Raw genomic sequence first — 19,038 nt, 5'->3', positions numbered from 1 at the left:
ATTCAACTAAGAGAATGAACTCGTTGACATACAATGTTTGTGTAATCATCTCCGATTAGCTTTTCAGATTCAAGCGCAAACATACTCAATTCAAGAGGGAAAGTTCTTCTCTGATTCAGTCAAACAAACATCAAAATGATTGATATAGCATTCTTATCAGATTTCAGACACAAGAAGCAAACCCATGGAAATAATCCTGTATAATTATTTGTGGCCGTAACAAAAATTGTTGTTCATGGTCGGGTTGTTTTCTTTTTCCTTGGGGTGGGAAGGAGATGAATTTTTCTCACTTCATCTAAAGAAAAAACCTAAAGTGGATCGTCTTTTACACACTGCTGGCAATCAGGAAGAAGTGTGTGACTGGTTGGCTTCATCCCCTGGCTAGACCATCGGTTCACAAGGGCCACCTCGAGTACCCTGACCTGCAGATATTTTGTTCTTTCAATGAAAACATTCCAATGAAACTAGGTAAATTACAAGATAATTTGAGAGGGAAGCATTCCATCCAAAACACGTTACTTTAATATCCAAAGGCCATATCCAAATATTTCTCATCCCAACTTCAGGGATATATACTTTTTGGCTGAATACATAGACAAACACACAAACATGTCTGAATTTTCATTTAGCTGCCTAAACTAAGCTCTTGACGTATTGAACACCTAATTTATGCTCAATGTGTATCAATTAGACATATGCAACCGAAACATCAAAGGATATGAGATGCGTGTAGTTCAGATGCGGCCGACTTGGCAAAGAAGCCAATGAAAGAAAGACATGTGGCACTTAATCCAAAATAATCCAAACAAATAGCTCTTGAGCCAAAGAAAAAGGTTTATTATTTTCAACTCCCTGCCGTTCCTTCTTCTCCCCCAGAAAAACAACTCTTTCCACCATCGAAACCAAACCAAGACCCAAAAGCTAACACGAAACAGTCAACATTCATCTTCTTCCACTTTTTCAGTCGATCTTTTTTCTCCATTCTCGCTGTAAAAGGCCAACCTTTAACGAAAGGAACTTCCTGGAAAGTCAAACTCCGGAAAAATCTAATGGTTACCAATGAATTCTTTCCCATCAACCATAACTCACATGTTGATAGGTTGTTAAAGAGTTTAGAGAGAGGGATCAATGAGGTGTGTGTCTATCACTACAGTTCTCATGGCCATTGCTACATAGCTGGATTGCCTTTCTTACTTGTTGATCGAGCTTTCCTGAGAATCGGTGAGGTTAATTTTATTCGCTTTGCACTCTCTTTCATCTTTTTTGCTGCATTTTGGTGCACTAACTTGAGATCTAAGCTAATCTAATTTTGAAGTCAATTGAGGTGCTTTTTCCGTTGTAATACTCTGCCATGTATACTTTTTTTTCCTGGTTCATATTAGCTGATTTGACGTTGTCGTTCCAGAGTGTTGCAATGGAAACAATGGATAATATTTATCCAAAGAAGTAGATGCTTGCATGAGTGTTTTTGTTTTGTGTCATGGAAGAGGGGGTTGTTGTGGACGTTCATTGGTGGAGTTTTAGGGGGAAATGTAAGGAGATGGGTCTTTTTTCATTGAGAGAGAAGAGATGAGGAAGAAGAAAGTACATGTCAGCTCATTTTCAACATATTCACGCGCTCAATACATGTGATACCCACGCTATGTGCCACCTCAGCAACATGTGTCTAATAGGGCACAATTTAAGTATCAAATCTACTTTTCACTTAGCCATCTAGAGATAGTTTGCCCGGAGTTAGGATACAGAGTTGGAGAGAATGACAGGCTTAGTTAAGATCTCCATGAATATAGGTCAGGTGTTAATGGGTCATAGGCTCAGCTTAGATAGCTAAATGAAAAATTCGGACAAGTTTAAGTGTGAGTCTATGTATTCAGCCTTACTTTTTACTGTCAGTCAGAACCCTACACACACATCATCGCCTAACAAAACACGTGGTATACAAAGAAGGTGTCAAGATGCCATTATTTTTTAATTAATTTTTTTTTAATTCCTTTGATCATCATCCCCAAGGTGTCAAGATGCCATTTTATTCATTACTTCTTTCAGCATCCATAAAAAAGCAATCTGATGAGAGACAACATGAAATTGAAGAAGTGATTACTTATCTCATAACGAATTGTTACATAGGGATTAAGGCATCAATCACGCCAGTGATTTTGGAAGTCAAAATGACAAAATAATGCAGGTGATGGACCTAATTCTCATGAGCAGCTGTCAGAATATAGTGGATGAGGCATCCAGTGTACCAACTCCCATTGGCAGCAGTATATGACAGCAAGATGCCCAAAGCGGTTTAAGCATCAGAAAGGTCGTCTTTTCTTGATAATAGTAAAAGTTTATTGAGACAAAAGTAACAAAAATATCGGTTAGTTTTTCAAGTAGGGGAGAATAAGATGTCGACTCTACAGTCACCGCCACGGATTTATCTCGATGGACAATGCCAGTAAAACAACAGCTGCTGGCAAACAATTTAGCTTAGAGCAGCCAGAAAGTCTGATGACTGACCAGGCAAGAGGAGCCCAGGCCAAGAAGCCTGATCAGCAGATAAGTGCTCAGCTTATACACAAACCCCAAATTACAGTTAGTATCACAACAAATAACACGGAAGTTTCACTTCAAATATTGGAAATATGCAGTTAAAAGAAAATATTGGAAATATGCAGTTAAAAGATAAAAAGATCTGTGCAAGCATTCAGGTTGGGTGAAAAAGTTAAAATTGATAGCTCAAGAGGTTAACACTATTGGAAATTTAGTTCAACATAGGTGGATTAGTCGAGGTGTGTGCAAGCTAACCTAGATACCACCGTTATTAAAAAGATTACCACAGCCTAGGTAAGTCATTACTCAATTAATATGAACCAATCATAAAAAATAACAAATAACAAATAAAAAATAAAAATAAAAAAATAAAAAATCAATCTACAGGAAATCTAACCTGCTGTACAATTAATGGCTCCTCTGCACAACTTAATGGTTGTGTCAAAATAGTAAGAAAACCATTTCTGTTACCATAAACAATGTCTGTAAACGGCCTATCACCCACCTGCGAAGGACACAACATGGACTGTCAACTTAGACAGGAAGGAGAAGCTTACAAAAAATTGAAAGAACCAAATGTACCATAATAAGTCTTGACGATTCACAACCAAATTGCTTCTCAATTTCTTCAGCTGTTCCAGCCGGCTTCTTTGTCCCTGAAGTATACAGATAAAGAAAGCAAATACAAATAGCATTAACTCATAGATACGCAAGTAATATTCATATAACTCAATTGTTTGATTTAGCATTGTTATCTTTTGTAACTTCGGAGTTGCATTGACAAGAGAACTAGAGAAAATACGGCGATTGCTGGAATTACTATAGAAATGGCACATACAATATATAACCCCCTCCGTTCACTTTGTTTGTCTTACTTTCCTTTTTAGTATATTTCAAAAAAGAATATCACTTTCTATATTTAACAACTCTTTGCACCCAACATAGGATTCAAAAGGCTTCTTTATTTTCTTAAACTCTGCGCTGAGTCAGTGTTGTCAAAGGCTTAAGCCCTGAAGCGAGGCTCAAAGCATGTTGAGCGCTTCGCCTCGCTTTATGTGCGCTTCAGTGTCATCATCAAGGCTCTAAGACATACTTTTCCGTGCCAATGAGCCTCTCTTGAAAACGTGACACTAGATAATTGATATTTCACTTTATCGTAATTTCTTACAATTTCTTTGTCCATATATTTGTTATTCATGCTTATTATTAGTAGGCTTTGACTAAACATATATATATTTGTACTTTTGCACCATTGCACCTTTTTTCATTAAAGCCCACGCTTTATTTGCGCTTTGCGCTTAAAGCCCCAGGCTGACCTTAGAGCTTTTTTGCACTTTTCGCTTTTGATAACACTGCGCTGAGTCGGACTAAGACAAGCAAAATGAAACAGAAGGAGTTATAGATTACCGCAAAATTGAATCACAAAATAGGAAATTCAACTTACTGTGCTTAATGACTTTAATTCCAATTGCACGTTCAAGAATTCTCGCTTTTCTACCATCAGGGTCATATTCATCTAATCCTACAAATTCACAAATCACAAATACTGAGTTTCCACTGCAACAAATCTTCATACCTAAAATAAATCTTAAGATAAAGAGTTAATGGTCAAAAACACATGAACTAACACTTTTTCACGACTTTCATGCCCAACTATCACTTGTTCCATCTTGCTACCTGAACTATCAACATCTATATATTAAAACACACCTCAACTACCAGTAGTTTCCTTTTCCTACCTGAACTATCAACATCTATATATTAAAACACACCCCAACTATGAGTTGTTCCTTTTTCCTACATGAACTATCAACATCTATATATTAAAACACACCGCAACTATAAGTTGTTCCCTTTTTCTACGTGAACTATCATCTATATATTAAAACAGACCTCAACTATCAGTTGTTACCCTTTTGTTACCTGAACTATCAACATCTATATATTCAAACAACCTCAACTATCAGTTGTTCCTTTTTCCTACTTGAACTGTCAACATCTATTTATAAAAACAGTTGTTCCTTTTTCCTACTTGAACTGTCAACATCTATTTATAAAAACACAGCTCAACTATCAGTTGTTCCCTTTCCCTTTCCCTACCTGAACTATCAACATCTATATATTTAGGGGTGTGAAACTCACGGAAATGACGATAGTTCAGGTGTGTTTTTGACCATTTTCTCGAAAAGAAACCAATCGAATTACCTGCTGAGTTGCTATATACTGCAATATTATTACCAAATAAAGATTTGCACTGATCGATAGAAGAAGCGAGAGGATTCCACAAGCTCAAAGAATAAGGAACAGTAATTGTATTATCTTTATCAAATACCACACCTTCAAACCCTCTTTTTTTTAACTCAACCCAATCAATATACCTTATATCTTGCACACTAACATGAGGAATCGCTAAATGTTTGTCTTTAGAGAAAACCCCTAATGAAGAAACAATACCCTCTACATTAATCCTTTGTCCTAATGCAGCTTTCAAGTCTGTCCACCACATGTTTGTTTTAATGCCTAAATGAGTAGTAAGTTCAAATGAGTCTGCTTCTTTGTAATGGGTTGTCTCTTCTTGAATTGAAGAGTAAAATTGTTCCCAATTTATGTTGTTCTGTCGATCTGGGTTTGTGTCAATATTGTTGTAGTTTTTGTGCTTTTTGTGTTTTTCTTGTTCTTTGCTGCAACTATGTGTGGAAGTGATACTGAAACAACACTTGGGAAGTGTTTTCTTGTTCTTGTTGAGATTAAGGGAAGGAAAATGGCTAGGAATTGGGTAGAAGGAGCAAGTATGAAGTGGAGTAATTGAGGTAGACTGCATAATCAGAGGTTAAATCTGGTATCTCAATGGGTTTATTATATAATAATAATAATAATAATTGTATGCATCGATTAAAACAAGTGTTACTTTCATGTTACTGCTGGAAATCTCCTTCTCTTTCATGTTACAAAATCCAAATGATGTTTCACCTACCATGTTAGGGTCATTTGCGCATGGCCGGCCCACAAAGGGAAACGTCGCGGCCATTTGAAGGACAAACCCTGCAATTTCTTCAAACGGGTCATTTGCACTTTTACTCCTAATTTGTGGCGATCTTTCAATTTTTATCCCTCAAAGTAAATAACTTTTTCGTCGGCATGAGTTTATATTTTCACACATCATAATAATTATTCCCAATGCCATTAAAACATGTATGCCGTGCTAAGCATAAGTTCGATTTTGAAGGGCAAAAATTAAAGACCAGCCCTATTTAAGGGTAAAAATTAAAGACCGGTCCATTTGATGGACACCGTGCAATAATTTCATTTTTTTATGCGGATTGTCCTTCTTTTGGGGTGGTCTTTAATTTTTACCCCTCAAATTGCTAGTCTTTAATTTTTTTCCCTTAGCTTAAAAAATTAGCCGAAAATACCCCGAGGTTCTGGGTTCGAACCCTTGCTCAATCAAAAAAAAAAATGCAAGGCAAGGCTTTGGGAAAAGTCTTCCTTATGCGGCATAGGTTGCCTTAAGGCATAAATAAAAGTCTACCTTATAACACAGCCTCTCATTGGATCCGGCAGAACTTTAGTTATGCCTTAAGGCAACCTATGCCGCATAAGTCAGACTTTTCCAAAAGCCTTGCCTTGCAATTTTATTTTTAGTTTTATGCCTGAGCCAATGTTCGAACCCAAAACCTCAGGGTATTCTAGGCGAAGGGCAAAAATTAAAGACCAGCAATTTGAGGGACAAAAATTAAAGACCACCCTGAATACGAGGCATTCCTGCGAATTGCCCCAATAATTTCAAGGTACTTCCAAGTAATTTGGTCAATAGATCCAACCCATTTTGGTACTCCGGGTTGATTGATAACCCACATTGAAAGGCAAAGCAATGTCATCCGATCATTATCAAATTGACCACAATCTTTATTTGTTCGTGAATATCCCATCAAAGTTTTTTCTACTTCTAATAGGTTGTGAATTAGTTCAGAATCATTCTCAAAAAGTCCACAAGAAGTGTGTTGTTAGGTGTTCCATTTTATTTTCTCGTTGAGACGGAATCTAAATGTACCTAAGCTCGAGATATTCAATTATATGCTATGTATAGATTCTCAATAAAGGAGAAGTTGTGGTGGTCCCCCGGACCGCCCGAATCCTATGAGTGACTAATCAAAAGTTGGATCATTCGGCAAAAATGATTTGTAAAACACGTTTGAAATATAAAGATCATTCAGCAAATGTGATTTGTAAATCACATTCGACAAGCGCGATTTGTAAACACATTCGACAAACGCAATCTTAAAACACATTGTCGAGACGATTTGTAATATTTGCATAAATAAAATCTTTCTATGCCACCAATTATGTACCACGTTAGAAAAATATTGCAATAATAGATTTGCGGTCAGCATTACGTAGCAAAATCTTGATGAATCACCAGGGCTTCAAATTGACACGCAAAATTTGCCTTGTCACAATAATGCCATAATTTCTAGCTAAAAATCTGAAGAATTATTAGAATTTGGCCACAAATCCTGACTAACTTCAAATTGATGACAAAAGTTGTCTTTGTCACAAATCTTGACAAAAAATCCTAACAAATAGCTAGAGTTGGCCACAAAATCCTGATGCAACGCTACAACTTATGACAAAAAATCCTACTCTCTCTGTCCCAATTTATATAATATAATTTGACTCGGCACGGAGTTTAAGAAAAAAATGAAGACTTTTGAATCTTGTGGTCTAAAACAGATCATCTCGTTAAGCGTAAAAGGTAAAGTTTAAAGTCAAATTATTTTCAAATAGGGAAATGTATAATTCTTTTTGGGACGGACTAAAGAGGAAAGTGTATCACATAAATTGGGATAGAGGAAGTAACAAATAGCTAGAGTTGGCCACAAAATCCTAATGGAACGCTATAACTTGTTGCGTAAAAATTTCATCAACATACATGGAAAAGCTGGCTACAACTTGATTAGCGGTGCAAAAACTGATTATTTGCCCATAGATGCACAGTTATCCTAATGCAACCCCAATTTGGTGTTATTGGAGAAATAAGAAGTGCTGGACCAAATTGGTTTTATTGGCCGGCCGAACTGAAATCCTGTTTGGGTTGGGTGCAGTTTCGTCTTTTAATCTAAAAACGGCCTAGAGACAAAGGAGAATGCCACATAAATAAACTGTTCATTCTAATGTAACATCAAACGTGTCTATTTCACTTTGCTAATTTAAAGTAGGGCCATTCGCGAGAAAAAAGAAAAAGATTTTATTCAGCTTCATTGTGTTTATACTCCAGTACAGTAGCTAATGCATCAAAGAGTAAAGAATTTTGATCTTACAAATAAAGAATTCGGTACATATATTCATTATTATTCACAAATATGAGAAGAATCAATAGAATCTTGATAAGTAACATAGACAGTGCCACAATTTCCTTTTTCCAAAAACTTAGAACCTTGAACGCTTGCATTCTTGAGAATATCCTTGAGGAAACCTCTTAGAATCAGCACAATAATTGTAAACCATGTGTCTGCTCTGCACCCATCGTAGCCTATTCCTGCCCTTAGCATCAAGTTCATGTGTTTGCCATGTCCTAGCATCGTTTGCTGAATTACTGGACTTACATGAATTGGAACCAGATAACACTGCACATCCATCAATTTTGAAGTTTCTGTAATAAGCAGTGAAAGGTGCTTGTGTCCAATCAGTCTTCACTCTGCCTCCTTGTGTCGCCCACTCATCTGCATTCCATAAGCTGCAGTACACTTTCATGGGTTGGGCCTTGGGGAATGGAATTCCAAGGCTTTCATGGTTGTTGAATACTCGGATTGGGCTGTTATCCACCAAGAAACTGAAGATAGAAATTCAATCAAGCATCATCAGTACCAAAGAAGAATGATACAATTGACATAATTAATACGAAAAACTTGCCCCCTCGGCTTTAATTTATACGGTGTAATTTGACTGGCCATATAATTTAAGAAAACTTGATGGTCTTACTGTTAGGATATACTATTAACCATGCGGTTTGATTATAGTATTATGTTTTATTCCTTTTGGAACAATTGTTTATTTATTTATTCAATTTAATAAAGTATTATTTTAAATAGATCATTCATTCATATGTGTGCCCTTTACTTATATAGTAGACGATTTGGTGTATGGAGCTTTAGCTCATGCGCAGAAGATTAAATTGTCGGTTCTTATAAGTTATAAAGTTAATGTTCACAATCAAAGATGAAGCCCAGGGCAAAGTATCTTGATGATTGTAGCATAAGATTAAAATATAATCTCTCTTGATTATGCGAATGGTTTTTGTTCCAACTTCTTATGCTAGTACATTTTATATGTATTGAACGGACCAAGTAGAGATAAGTGTTTTTGTACTGAATATATAAAACAACCTCTCTAACTCATTAAATGTACTTGTACTCTTAATCTTGATGTGATTGTTATGATCAATGTGCTTCGTTCATTATTTTGATTTATTAAAAGGTACGACTCAACTGCGAGTTAATGTATTCCTGGTAAATTGGATAATGGCAAAGTGCATTTGTGAAATAACAATTAGTTGACAGAATTCATGTCTCAACCTTGAGATTGATGATACCCCTTTATGGATGCTTATAAGTTTTCATGTGAAAACCCTGCACGTGGATTTTGTATCCGCCACATGAAATAAGTTAAGCGGAAGTATAAAGGATTAAATTAGTCGATGAATTAAATTGTTAGTAATTTAATTTATTTGATTGGTATCTGTAATCTTAACATGGGGAGTTAAATAATTTTTAATGAATGATTTCGAAATTAAACAGAGGAGTGCAATTACAGTTTTCTAGTGGAATAAATTGTAATTTATTGTGGTAGGATTAATTCACTTATATTAAATTAATACCGCAATAGGAAGCCTCGTTATTAAAATCTGTGGTCCCTGCTGTGCCTGAATATTCTAGAACAAAGAAAATAAAAAGAAAAATAATATCGTTGGTGGGTAAGGAAAGGGCTACACGTTTTTGGCTAGGGTTTACCCTAAAAACGTGTGTATATAAAGAAAGCCATTCAACCCTAAGTGATATTCATTCTTTAGCCGCAATACTTGCCACTCAAGTATTTCGTTCATAGAAGTTTATGATACACAGTAGAAGATCGTAGACCTGAAGAGTACGGACGCTATGGAAGACTTGTGCAACAGCTTCAAAAGTTTAGTGTTACAATCTCGAATTTGATTATGTTTATCTAATTTACATGTAAGAATATGATCTTGGTTGTTTGCTTCCGCTGCGTATATATGCCTATTTCCTATCAATTGGCATCAAGTGCCGTATGAGTGTGACAATAAGACTTATGAAACTTGTGATCTTGAGCATGTCATAACATTTGTGTAACTATGAAAACTTAGTATTAAGGGTGGGATGTTTTTATATTTAATTGTTTAAAAATTTAGAAAGATGTGGCTAATAAGAAAATAGTGTTATATAAGAGTAAAACGGAAGGAGTGCATGATTTTGAGATTCTTACAGTGAGAGTATAAGAAACTCACATGATTTTCTGAGCATTCCACACAATGGAGTAAGTGTGAAATGCAGCAGTTGGGTCGAACCACAAGTGGAATTGTTGTTCTTTGTTGCCTTTGCCTTGTGAATAAACATTGGTATGAACTGTGTAAGGTTGGCCAGAAACATTGCCTAAGAACTCGAAATCAATCTCATCATGCCCTGCTCCTTGTGATGACAGCTAGATAAATTAACAAACACACATTTAGATTAATTAGTTTCTTCAAAAAGGGAGAATTAAATGAAATTAGTAGAATAAAAGGAAAATTGAACTTACAAAAAAAGTGGTGACAGTGCCTGCAGAGTTTCCAGGGACAAGCTTGAGTTGCATGTCAAATCTTCCAAAGAGATATTCATTCTTGGATTGAAAACCCGACCCCGAAAATTTGTCAAGTGACAGAGAGAGACCTCTGCCTCCTTCTGTCATTTTACCACGTCCTTCGCCCCAAGTGATATCTGCAAGGTTATAAAAATTGGCTGAAGCAGCTGCCCATAGACTTGCCATAATTAATGGAAATATTAACATTTTGAAAGAGAATAGAGGCGACATTTTTTTCTCAGAAGTTTTTTGCAAGTAGAGAGACGGGAGAATGTTTGATGATGAAATTGTTCAAGAATGCTATGTATTTATATTAAGCCAATGTGGCCATGTTCATGAATTGAGGAGGAAGGATCCTTTATTGAGCTGGAATTTAAAACTTTGGCTATTCGAAACATTATATTAGTGGAGAATTTTATTTAATTATTCGAAGGTAACCACTTATTGTTTACGCGTTTGGTCTTCAGTAAGTAGATGTTGAATGAGCCAAAGATGGGATTCCTTGGTGACACTTTTTTCCATGCTTCAATTATGATGAACCAAGGGGTACAGCTATTGAACAGAATGGATGTTCACAACTACTATACTAGGTATTAAGCCATGTGATTGCCCTTATTTTGTCATCAAGCTACTGGGACCTTATTCTATTTTTCTCTTTTTAAGCGAGTAAAATATTTGTTATACATAATAATTGGGTGAATATAACTTTTAAAACTTGTAATCCTAAATATGTAATGACACATATTTGCGATTATAAAAATTTCTCATCAAAGAAATAGAGAAATGTGACATTCTTTAATTTCTTGAAAGAACTAATAAAGGAATAATGTCAAAGAAAATGGTATGGAGGAGTGTTTTTTTTTTTTTTTTAAATAGATTAGAAAGAATGTGTATAAATACTTTATGTTTATATTAATCTCTTTCCATCATACAAGGCTGCCAAATATCTCTAAAACCTCTGTATTCTTCAAAGCCAGTTAATCAACATCCAGAATTAAGTTTAAAAAATTGTATTTAGCCTTCATAAAGTTGAAAGTATCATTCTTTTAGGTATCAAGTCACTTATATCTTTCTTTTCTTCTCATTTTGGAGAATTTATGGCAAAGGGCATTCTATAGAAGCTCTAAAAAAAGTGTACGTGGACATTTAGTCACTAATCTGCAATTTAAGGTATGTTGACGAGTATAATAGTAATATCATCAAGCCGTTGAAGATCACCTTCCATGTAAGGTGTCAAAATTATTGGATAACACTATCATTCTGCCTATCACGAGGTTTAGGTAATGTTGAGGATGGTCCCGGTCGAAGTCAGGGTCTCAGATGGGCGATGGCTGTTACATGCAAAGGGTGACCGGCTCATAACTACGTATCTTAGAAGGGTGATCAGTTGAAAACCTTTCACCGAAAAAATTATAACCATATATATAAAGCTCAATTGTTATTTTTATACATGCATATATATGTTACTCTAGTTCTTAAAATCATTGAATACCTTGAACAAAATTTCTGACTTTATTACTGACTTGTGTGTGGGAATCATTGAGGGAGGATTATTGGGTAACGCCAATATCCTGTCTATGGTGAGACCCAAATGATGTTCCATTAATCAGAGTAGTTCAAGTTGGAGTTATAATCAAACATAACGATTGCTTGATGAGCTTATTTTAATTGAGAAATAATGGTACCTCCTTGTTATTAATTACTAGTATAATTTTTTGCATGATTGTGAACACTTTATCCTAACAAAAACTTCTACCGCTGACTAGCTTTGGACATTATACATTTCCTAGTCATCGTGCTTTCTCGTTTGTGTGTAAAGTAATCTCACCAACACCGTCCTTTAGTCGTGGTTACTCTTTCAGATCTTAAAAAATGGCTAACCGACAAGTTTTGAGTTATTTTCTCCTCACGAAAACGGAAAGAAACGTCATGATTGTTAAGAAATGTTGTTAATAATATTTTAAAAGGAAGTGTTCTTCATTGATCAGGAAGAATTTTCTTTATTATTTTGTGATGAGTTATTTTTTATTAGGTTTGTAGGATTTGGTTCGAGCACACGAAAAATGGCTGATATATAGGCAGACATGGTAAATTCCCCCCTCCCCCTCCTTGCGCACAAGATAGTGATACAGTTTCTTGGATATCCTATTGGACATGTGTCGTAATTTAACCTGTAACCACTGTTTAAAATTTTTTGCACGACTACTGATTTCGGAACAATTTCAAATATGTGGTGTTTGAAGTTTAGGCAAAATGACTGAGCTTTAGTCATATGAGCATAAATTTTCAAGCTAAAATGATTGAATTCATCCACATTTTACAAATACCTTAAGGAATACTTTTGAAGTTCGGGGAAAAAAATCGAACTTCAAATATATATATAAAACTCCAGGCACCACATGATTGATGTTTTAAAGTAAGTAGACTTACAACTTTTTACACACTGCGAATATGCACGGTTTATATGATGATCTCAAAATCGGGTATTTGTGCATTTTATTGGCACACAAGATATACATGAGGTCAAACTCAAGTCATGTTTGAAGGAAAATATTTTTCGAATTAAAAACAATTAGATATTCTTTAACTTTTTTCCTAACAGTTAAACTTAAACCCATTAACACAACAAATGTTAAAGCTATTACATGTTCTGGCTAATCGAAACACTATTGTTATCTCCTTGCGTATATATACAAGTTCTGATTTTCTTTAGATACACAAGAAAATTATGTCTTTTTCTACTCCTATCAGCTGGATTTTCTACTTTAAATTAATCCTTTATTTTTTCTGTTTTTGTTATATACTAAAAGAGTTTAATCCTAGGAATACACTTTTATCAATGATATATCCTTAAACTATTTTTGACATGCCTTAAGTTTCTAAGAATTTTCGCGTATTTCCTAAAATTTTCCAACAATGATAAACCACAAGTTATGTCATTACTTTTAAAGTTGGTTCGGATTTTTCCAACAAATGTGTTTTTAAATTTATAAACCAAACCAAACCAATAAAATTCGGGTTTTCAACTTTTTCTCGGGTTATTCGGTTTTTGGGGAGGGAGGTTTTTTTTTCCGAAAAAGTCTTTAAGAAAACATATGACTTTTACTTAGAGAAAATATTTCTTTAGTGGCCGGAAAACGTAAGAAAATACAACTATATCTAAGGTGTTTCTTAAGAAAATAACACAAAATGTTGAGATTGATGACCTTTCGTATTAAAATATTATAAAATCGGTTAAAATGTAATTTCCTTAAAGAAAATGACTTTAATATAAAGTTATGTAAAATAAGTGCTAATAAATATTAATTACAAGACAAAGAAAAAAATTAAGCTATATATTTTACAATTCTCGATTGAATTCTAGTGTTAGAATTGAATTTCTTATATGTTAGCACCACATGTTGATGTTTTGTTTAGACTTTATTTGAGTTACTAACATTATATGGATATAAAACTTATTGGCATTCAAAATTCTAAGTTCAAGATAAATCAAGTCATGATAAAGGAAAATATTTGTCGAATTAAAAACAATTAGATAAAAAAACTTTGAAAAAATTTAGGAAATATTTACAAATTACATTATAAATAAATATTTTTATGTATAAAATATTTTAAAAATCTATATATACAAGTTCTGATTTTCTTTGGTACACAAGGTTTGTCTTTTTTTTTAGGATTTAAAACCAAACCAAACCAATTATTTTTTCTGTGAATATCCTTAAACTATTTTTTACCTTAAGTTTTGATTCGTGTATTTATGATAAACCCCACAAGTAAACTTTTTTTCCCCTTTTTGCTGTAATATTCCTTATCCTTTCGAATTATTGTGTATTTCCATGAATTATTGTGTAGATTTCGATTTCTTGAAGTTCAAAGAGTATATACTTTATAAACAGATCGAGAGAATGTGTAATCTACTCGTAGTTATGGTGAAAGTTGATCTATAAACTGTTCATCCTACCAATTTGCTCTAGAGACAAAGGCGAAGGCCTCATAAATGAACTGATCATACTAATGTAACCCCAAACATGCCCATTTCACTTTGCCAATTTCGAGTAGGGTCCTTCGCGAAAAAAAGAGAAATAGAAAAGGGAATTTATTCAAGTCCATGTGTATGCTCCAAAACATATACTCCATCCAATATACATTAGTTGATGCATCAAAAAAATAAAGAATTCGGTACATATGTATTCATTATTATTCACAAATATGAGAAGAATCAATAGAATCTTGATAAATAACAAAGACAGTGCCACAATTTCCTTTTTCCAAAAACTTAGAACCTTGAACGCTTGCATTCTTGAGAATATCCTTGAGGAAACCTCTTAGAATCAGCACAATAATTGTAAACCATGTGTCTACTCTGCACCCATCGTAGCCTATTCCTGCCCTTAGCATCAAGTTCATGTGTTTGCCATGGCCTAGCATCGTTTGCTGAATTACTGGACTTACATGAATTGGAACCAGATAACATTGCACATCCATCAATTTTGAAGTTTCTGTAATAAGCAGTGAAAGGTGCATGTGTCCAATCAGTCTTCACTCTGCCTCCTTGTGTAGCCCACTCATCAGCATTCCATAAGCTGCAGTACACTTTCATGGGTTGGGCCTTGGGGAATGGAATTCCAAGGCTTTCATGGTTGTTGAATACTCTGATTGGGCTGTTATCCACCAAGAAGCTGAAGATAGAAATTCAGAAATACATCATCAGTACAAAAGAAGAATGATACAACATGATTAACACGAAAAGATTAGTCCCTCCGTTTCAATTTATATGGCATGATTTGACTAGCCACAAACTTTAAAAAATAGAAGAAGAGATTTATGAAATTTTTGGTCTTAAATGTGTTTGTAATATTCGTGTATCAATAAGACTTATGAAACTTCTGATCTGACTATGAAAACTTGTTATTTAAAAAGATGTCATTCTTGATGTGACGAGCTAATAAGAAAATAATGTTATAATGGAGGGAGTACTGATTTGGAAACTTCTACAGTGAGATTATAGAAAACTTACATGATTTTCTGAGCGTTCCATACAATAGAGTAAGTGTGAAATGCGGCAGTTGGGTCGAACCACAAATGGAATTGTTGTTCTTTGTTGCCTTTGCCTTGTGAATAAACATTGGTATGAACTGTGTAAGGTTGGCCAGAAACATTGCCTAAGAACTCGAAATCAATCTCATCATGTCCTTCCCCTTGTGATGATAGCTACACAAAATTAACAAGCACACATTTTAGTTAGTTAAATTCCTACAATTTCAAAAGATTTTGGAACTAAAAGGCTGCAGAAATTGAGAATAAGAGGAAAATTGGACTTACAAAAAAGGTGGTGACGGTGCCAGCAGAGTTTCCAGGGACAAGCTTGAGTTGCATGTCAAATCTTCCAAAGAGATATTCATTCTTGGATTGAAAACCCGACCCCGAAAATTTGTCAAGTGACAGAGAGAGACCTCTGCCTCCTTCTGTTATTTTACCACGTCCTTCGCCCCAAGTGATATCTGCAAGGTTATAAAAATTGGCTGAAGCAGCTGCCCATAGACTTGCCATAATTATTGGAAATATTAACATTTTGAAAGAGAAGAGAGGCGACATTTTTTTCTCAAAAGTTTTTTGCAAGTAGAGAGAAGGGAGAATGTTTGATTGGTGTTGTGATGAAATTGTTCAAGAATGCTATGTATTTATATTAAGCCAATGTGGCTATGTTCATGAATTGAGGAGGAAGGATCATTTAGTGAGCTGGAAATTAAAACTTTGTCTATTCGAAACATTAGTGGAGTATAATAGTTATTGGAAGGGCTCCACTTATGGTATACGCGTTTGATTTTTTATATTTAGATATTGTTGAATGAGCAAAATATTGGATTCCTTGCTGACACTTTTGCCATGCTTCAATTATGATGAACCTTTGGGTACAGCTATTTAACAGAATGGATGTTCACAACTATACTAAGTATTAGGCCATGTGAATATGTGATTGCCCTTATTTTGTCAATCAAGCTATTTGGACCTTGTTCTATTTTCCTCTTTTTAAGCGAGTAGAATACATGTTAATGTGTTATGCATAACGTTCGTATCGTTATAAAATTACTAAAATTTGTGAATTAAATTTTCTCCCTTAGTTCCTTACTTGTAGTCGTAGTATTTCTCCTATAGTTCCTTATCCGTCGATTTATGTTACTATCTATTGTCTCTTGTTCTTCACTTAGCATATTATTGTATTATAGTTTTCCTTCCTTTTTTAGACCGCTTATCATGCTCTATATAGTATTTTGTGTTATGGCTTCTTCATTTTTCATTATTTCCTTTGCTGGACTGCTTTGAATTGCTTTTCTTGAACCGAGGGTCTATCGGAAACAACTTCTCTACATCCCAAGGCAGGGGTAAGGTCTGCGTACACTCTACCCTCCCCAGACCCCACTTTATGAGATTATATTGGGTATTATGTTGTTGTTGTTGTTGTGAATTAAATCAAATTTGGAAAGATGTCTAAATCAAACTGGGGATTAATTGTTGGGTACGTAACGTCAAAATCCTGCCTATAACGAAGTTCAGGTGATGAGCCGACATGATCCAAGTTGGAGTCATGATCGAACATGATATATATTTGTTTGATTCGATGGAGTTGATGAAGAAATAAAGTTTTTCCTTGCTGTTAGTTATAGTTTTCTGCATGACTATAAACTCGATCGTTACAAAGACTTCTACCCGCTGACCAGCTTTGGACAAAGTTGATAGTTATCGTGCTTGCTCGGTTGAAGGGGTGGCAAATGGGTGGATTTGGTTGGATTTGATTTGGTTGAAAATGGTTTGAACACAAATGGGTTGGGTTTCAAACCGCCCATATTTTATGTGGGTAAATATGGGTTGGGCGATAAATGGTAGGTTGGTTATGGGTTAACCCATATTATACAAGTGTAATATTATTTCAAGTGTATGTTTATAATTTTTTTTTCTTTTGTCAAGTTAAATTAATTTTTTCATATAAATTTCGGGGGTGAGGGGTGGGGGTCGTGGAGGGGGTAGGGTGGGGGTAAGAATTTTTTTTTTCATTTTTTATAATTTTTTTATAAAAGTAAAATATATGAAATTGATTTTTTTTTGGGGCGGGGGAGGGGGTGGAGGTCGGGGATGGGGTGGGGGACCATAAATTCTTTTCCATTATTTATAAATTTTTTATAGAAGTAATATATAGGAAAATTGAAATTTGGGGGGGGGGGGAGGGTGGGGGGGGGTAAGAATTTTTTTTTTCCATTTTTTATAAAAAATTTATAAAAGTAAAATATTTGAAATTGATTTTTTTTTTTTTTGGGGGCGGGGGGTAAGAATTTTTTTTCCATTTTTTATAAAATTTTATAAAGGTAAAATATATGAAATTGAATTTAGGGGGCGGGGGTATGGTGGGGGTGGGGGTAGGGATCGGAGTGGGAGGTAAGTAAAAAAATTCTCCTTTTTTTATAAGATTTTTATAAAAGAAAAATAAAGTATATGAAATAAAAAAAAGTGTTTGGCGGTGGGGGGCATGGCGGCGTGGGTGGTGGGGTAAGGGTTGGGGTGGGGTGGGAGGTAAGAAAAAAGTTTCTCCTTTTTTATAAGCTTTTTATAAAAGAAAAATAAAATATATGAAATAAAAAAATGTGTGGGGTGGGGGGGGATGGCGGGGTGGGTGATGGGGTAAGGGTTGGGGTGGGAAGTAAGAAAGAAATTTCATTTTCAAATGATAAGAAAGAAATTTCTCATTTTCAAAATGAGTTGTTATTGGGTCTAATGTGTTCTTATATGGATACCCATATTTTTATGGGTTAAAGAGAGACTTGAAGCTCATATTTACCCACCTGAAATATGAATGACCCAACTCACTAACATGTGGGTAAAATGGGCTAATTTTCTAAATATGGGCTCAAATTGCCACCTCTACTCAGTTGTATCCCACAGTTCCACGAGTGAAAGAAGGGGAGCACGTATGGGTGATATGAAGGCCATGAGCGTGGCATGAGTCTTTCTCACGAAGATGCGAGCACCGTCCTTAAATCGTAGTTACTCTTTAAAATCTTAACGAGTGGCTAAACCGGACACTTCATTCATCACCAAAATGGAAAGAAACGTCAAAAGAAAAAAAATCTTTTTTTCCTCCTTTTTTCTTCATTTGCTGCATGCACTAGTGTTCGTGATCATCCCTTCGAATAAACTATTACTCCTTATCTTTCCAGCTAATAGTCCATTGCCTTTGGCCTGTCTCGGATCCTTCCTTTATTTCTCTTTACATGGTCAACTCATGGTGAAATCACTAACATCTCACAACTATCAATACATCATCTATCATATATGCGGTATATTTCAGAAATGTTTACATACTTATAGATTTTTTTACACCAAAGTTATATAATTTTGTTTTGTCACTTAAAAATCACAATACTATAACCTTGGTTACCAAATAATCATAATAGCTGGAAAATGTAATCATTGGTGGATCTTTTTAAAAGATTTATTTTTTTCACTTTTTTTTTAAACAATGTAAGTATGTAACCATTGAAATTTTTTTGGAGATTCACTGATAAGCTCTTGGCTAGATTATCCTTTTTCCCTTCACTTCTTTTATATACTTTATCGGGGTAGATTTTAGAATAAAGATTTGTTTTGTTTTCACCA

The 19,038-nt window shown here is 34.8% G+C and overlaps 3 protein-coding genes across 3 annotated transcripts; all 3 read right to left on the bottom strand.

The window, feature by feature from the left end:
- Nucleotides 1–23: 23 nt before the first annotated feature.
- LOC132036443 (phosphatidylglycerophosphate phosphatase 1, chloroplastic/mitochondrial) lies at nt 24–5,389 on the bottom strand. Its single transcript, XM_059426786.1, has 5 exons — nt 4,744–5,389; nt 3,983–4,060; nt 3,121–3,194; nt 2,936–3,043; nt 24–422 (listed from the first exon to the last, which is right to left on the bottom strand). The coding sequence occupies exons 1-5, from the start codon at nt 5,357–5,359 to the stop codon at nt 309–311; spliced, it is 990 nt and encodes a 329-aa protein (XP_059282769.1). The 5' UTR covers nt 5,360–5,389; the 3' UTR covers nt 24–308.
- Nucleotides 5,390–7,831: 2,442 nt separating this feature from the next.
- LOC132037241 (xyloglucan endotransglucosylase protein 1-like) lies at nt 7,832–10,627 on the bottom strand. Its single transcript, XM_059427735.1, has 3 exons — nt 10,348–10,627; nt 10,058–10,251; nt 7,832–8,368 (listed from the first exon to the last, which is right to left on the bottom strand). Exons 1-3 carry the CDS (start codon nt 10,618–10,620, stop codon nt 7,966–7,968), a joined length of 870 nt encoding a protein of 289 aa, XP_059283718.1. The 5' UTR covers nt 10,621–10,627; the 3' UTR covers nt 7,832–7,965.
- A 3,930-nt stretch (nt 10,628–14,557) lies between these two features.
- On the bottom strand, nt 14,558–16,016 carry LOC132037242 (xyloglucan endotransglucosylase protein 1-like). Its single transcript, XM_059427736.1, has 3 exons — nt 15,712–16,016; nt 15,407–15,600; nt 14,558–15,068 (listed from the first exon to the last, which is right to left on the bottom strand). The coding sequence occupies exons 1-3, from the start codon at nt 15,982–15,984 to the stop codon at nt 14,666–14,668; spliced, it is 870 nt and encodes a 289-aa protein (XP_059283719.1). The 5' UTR covers nt 15,985–16,016; the 3' UTR covers nt 14,558–14,665.
- Nucleotides 16,017–19,038: the final 3,022 nt, after the last annotated feature.

The sequence above is a fragment of the Lycium ferocissimum genome, chromosome 11, assembly GCF_029784015.1.
Source record: "Lycium ferocissimum isolate CSIRO_LF1 chromosome 11, AGI_CSIRO_Lferr_CH_V1, whole genome shotgun sequence".
In the NCBI taxonomy this organism is placed as follows: domain Eukaryota; kingdom Viridiplantae; phylum Streptophyta; class Magnoliopsida; order Solanales; family Solanaceae; genus Lycium; species Lycium ferocissimum.
The sequence above is the reverse complement of the archived record's forward strand: the minus strand, read 5'-3'. Positions and strand labels throughout refer to the sequence as shown.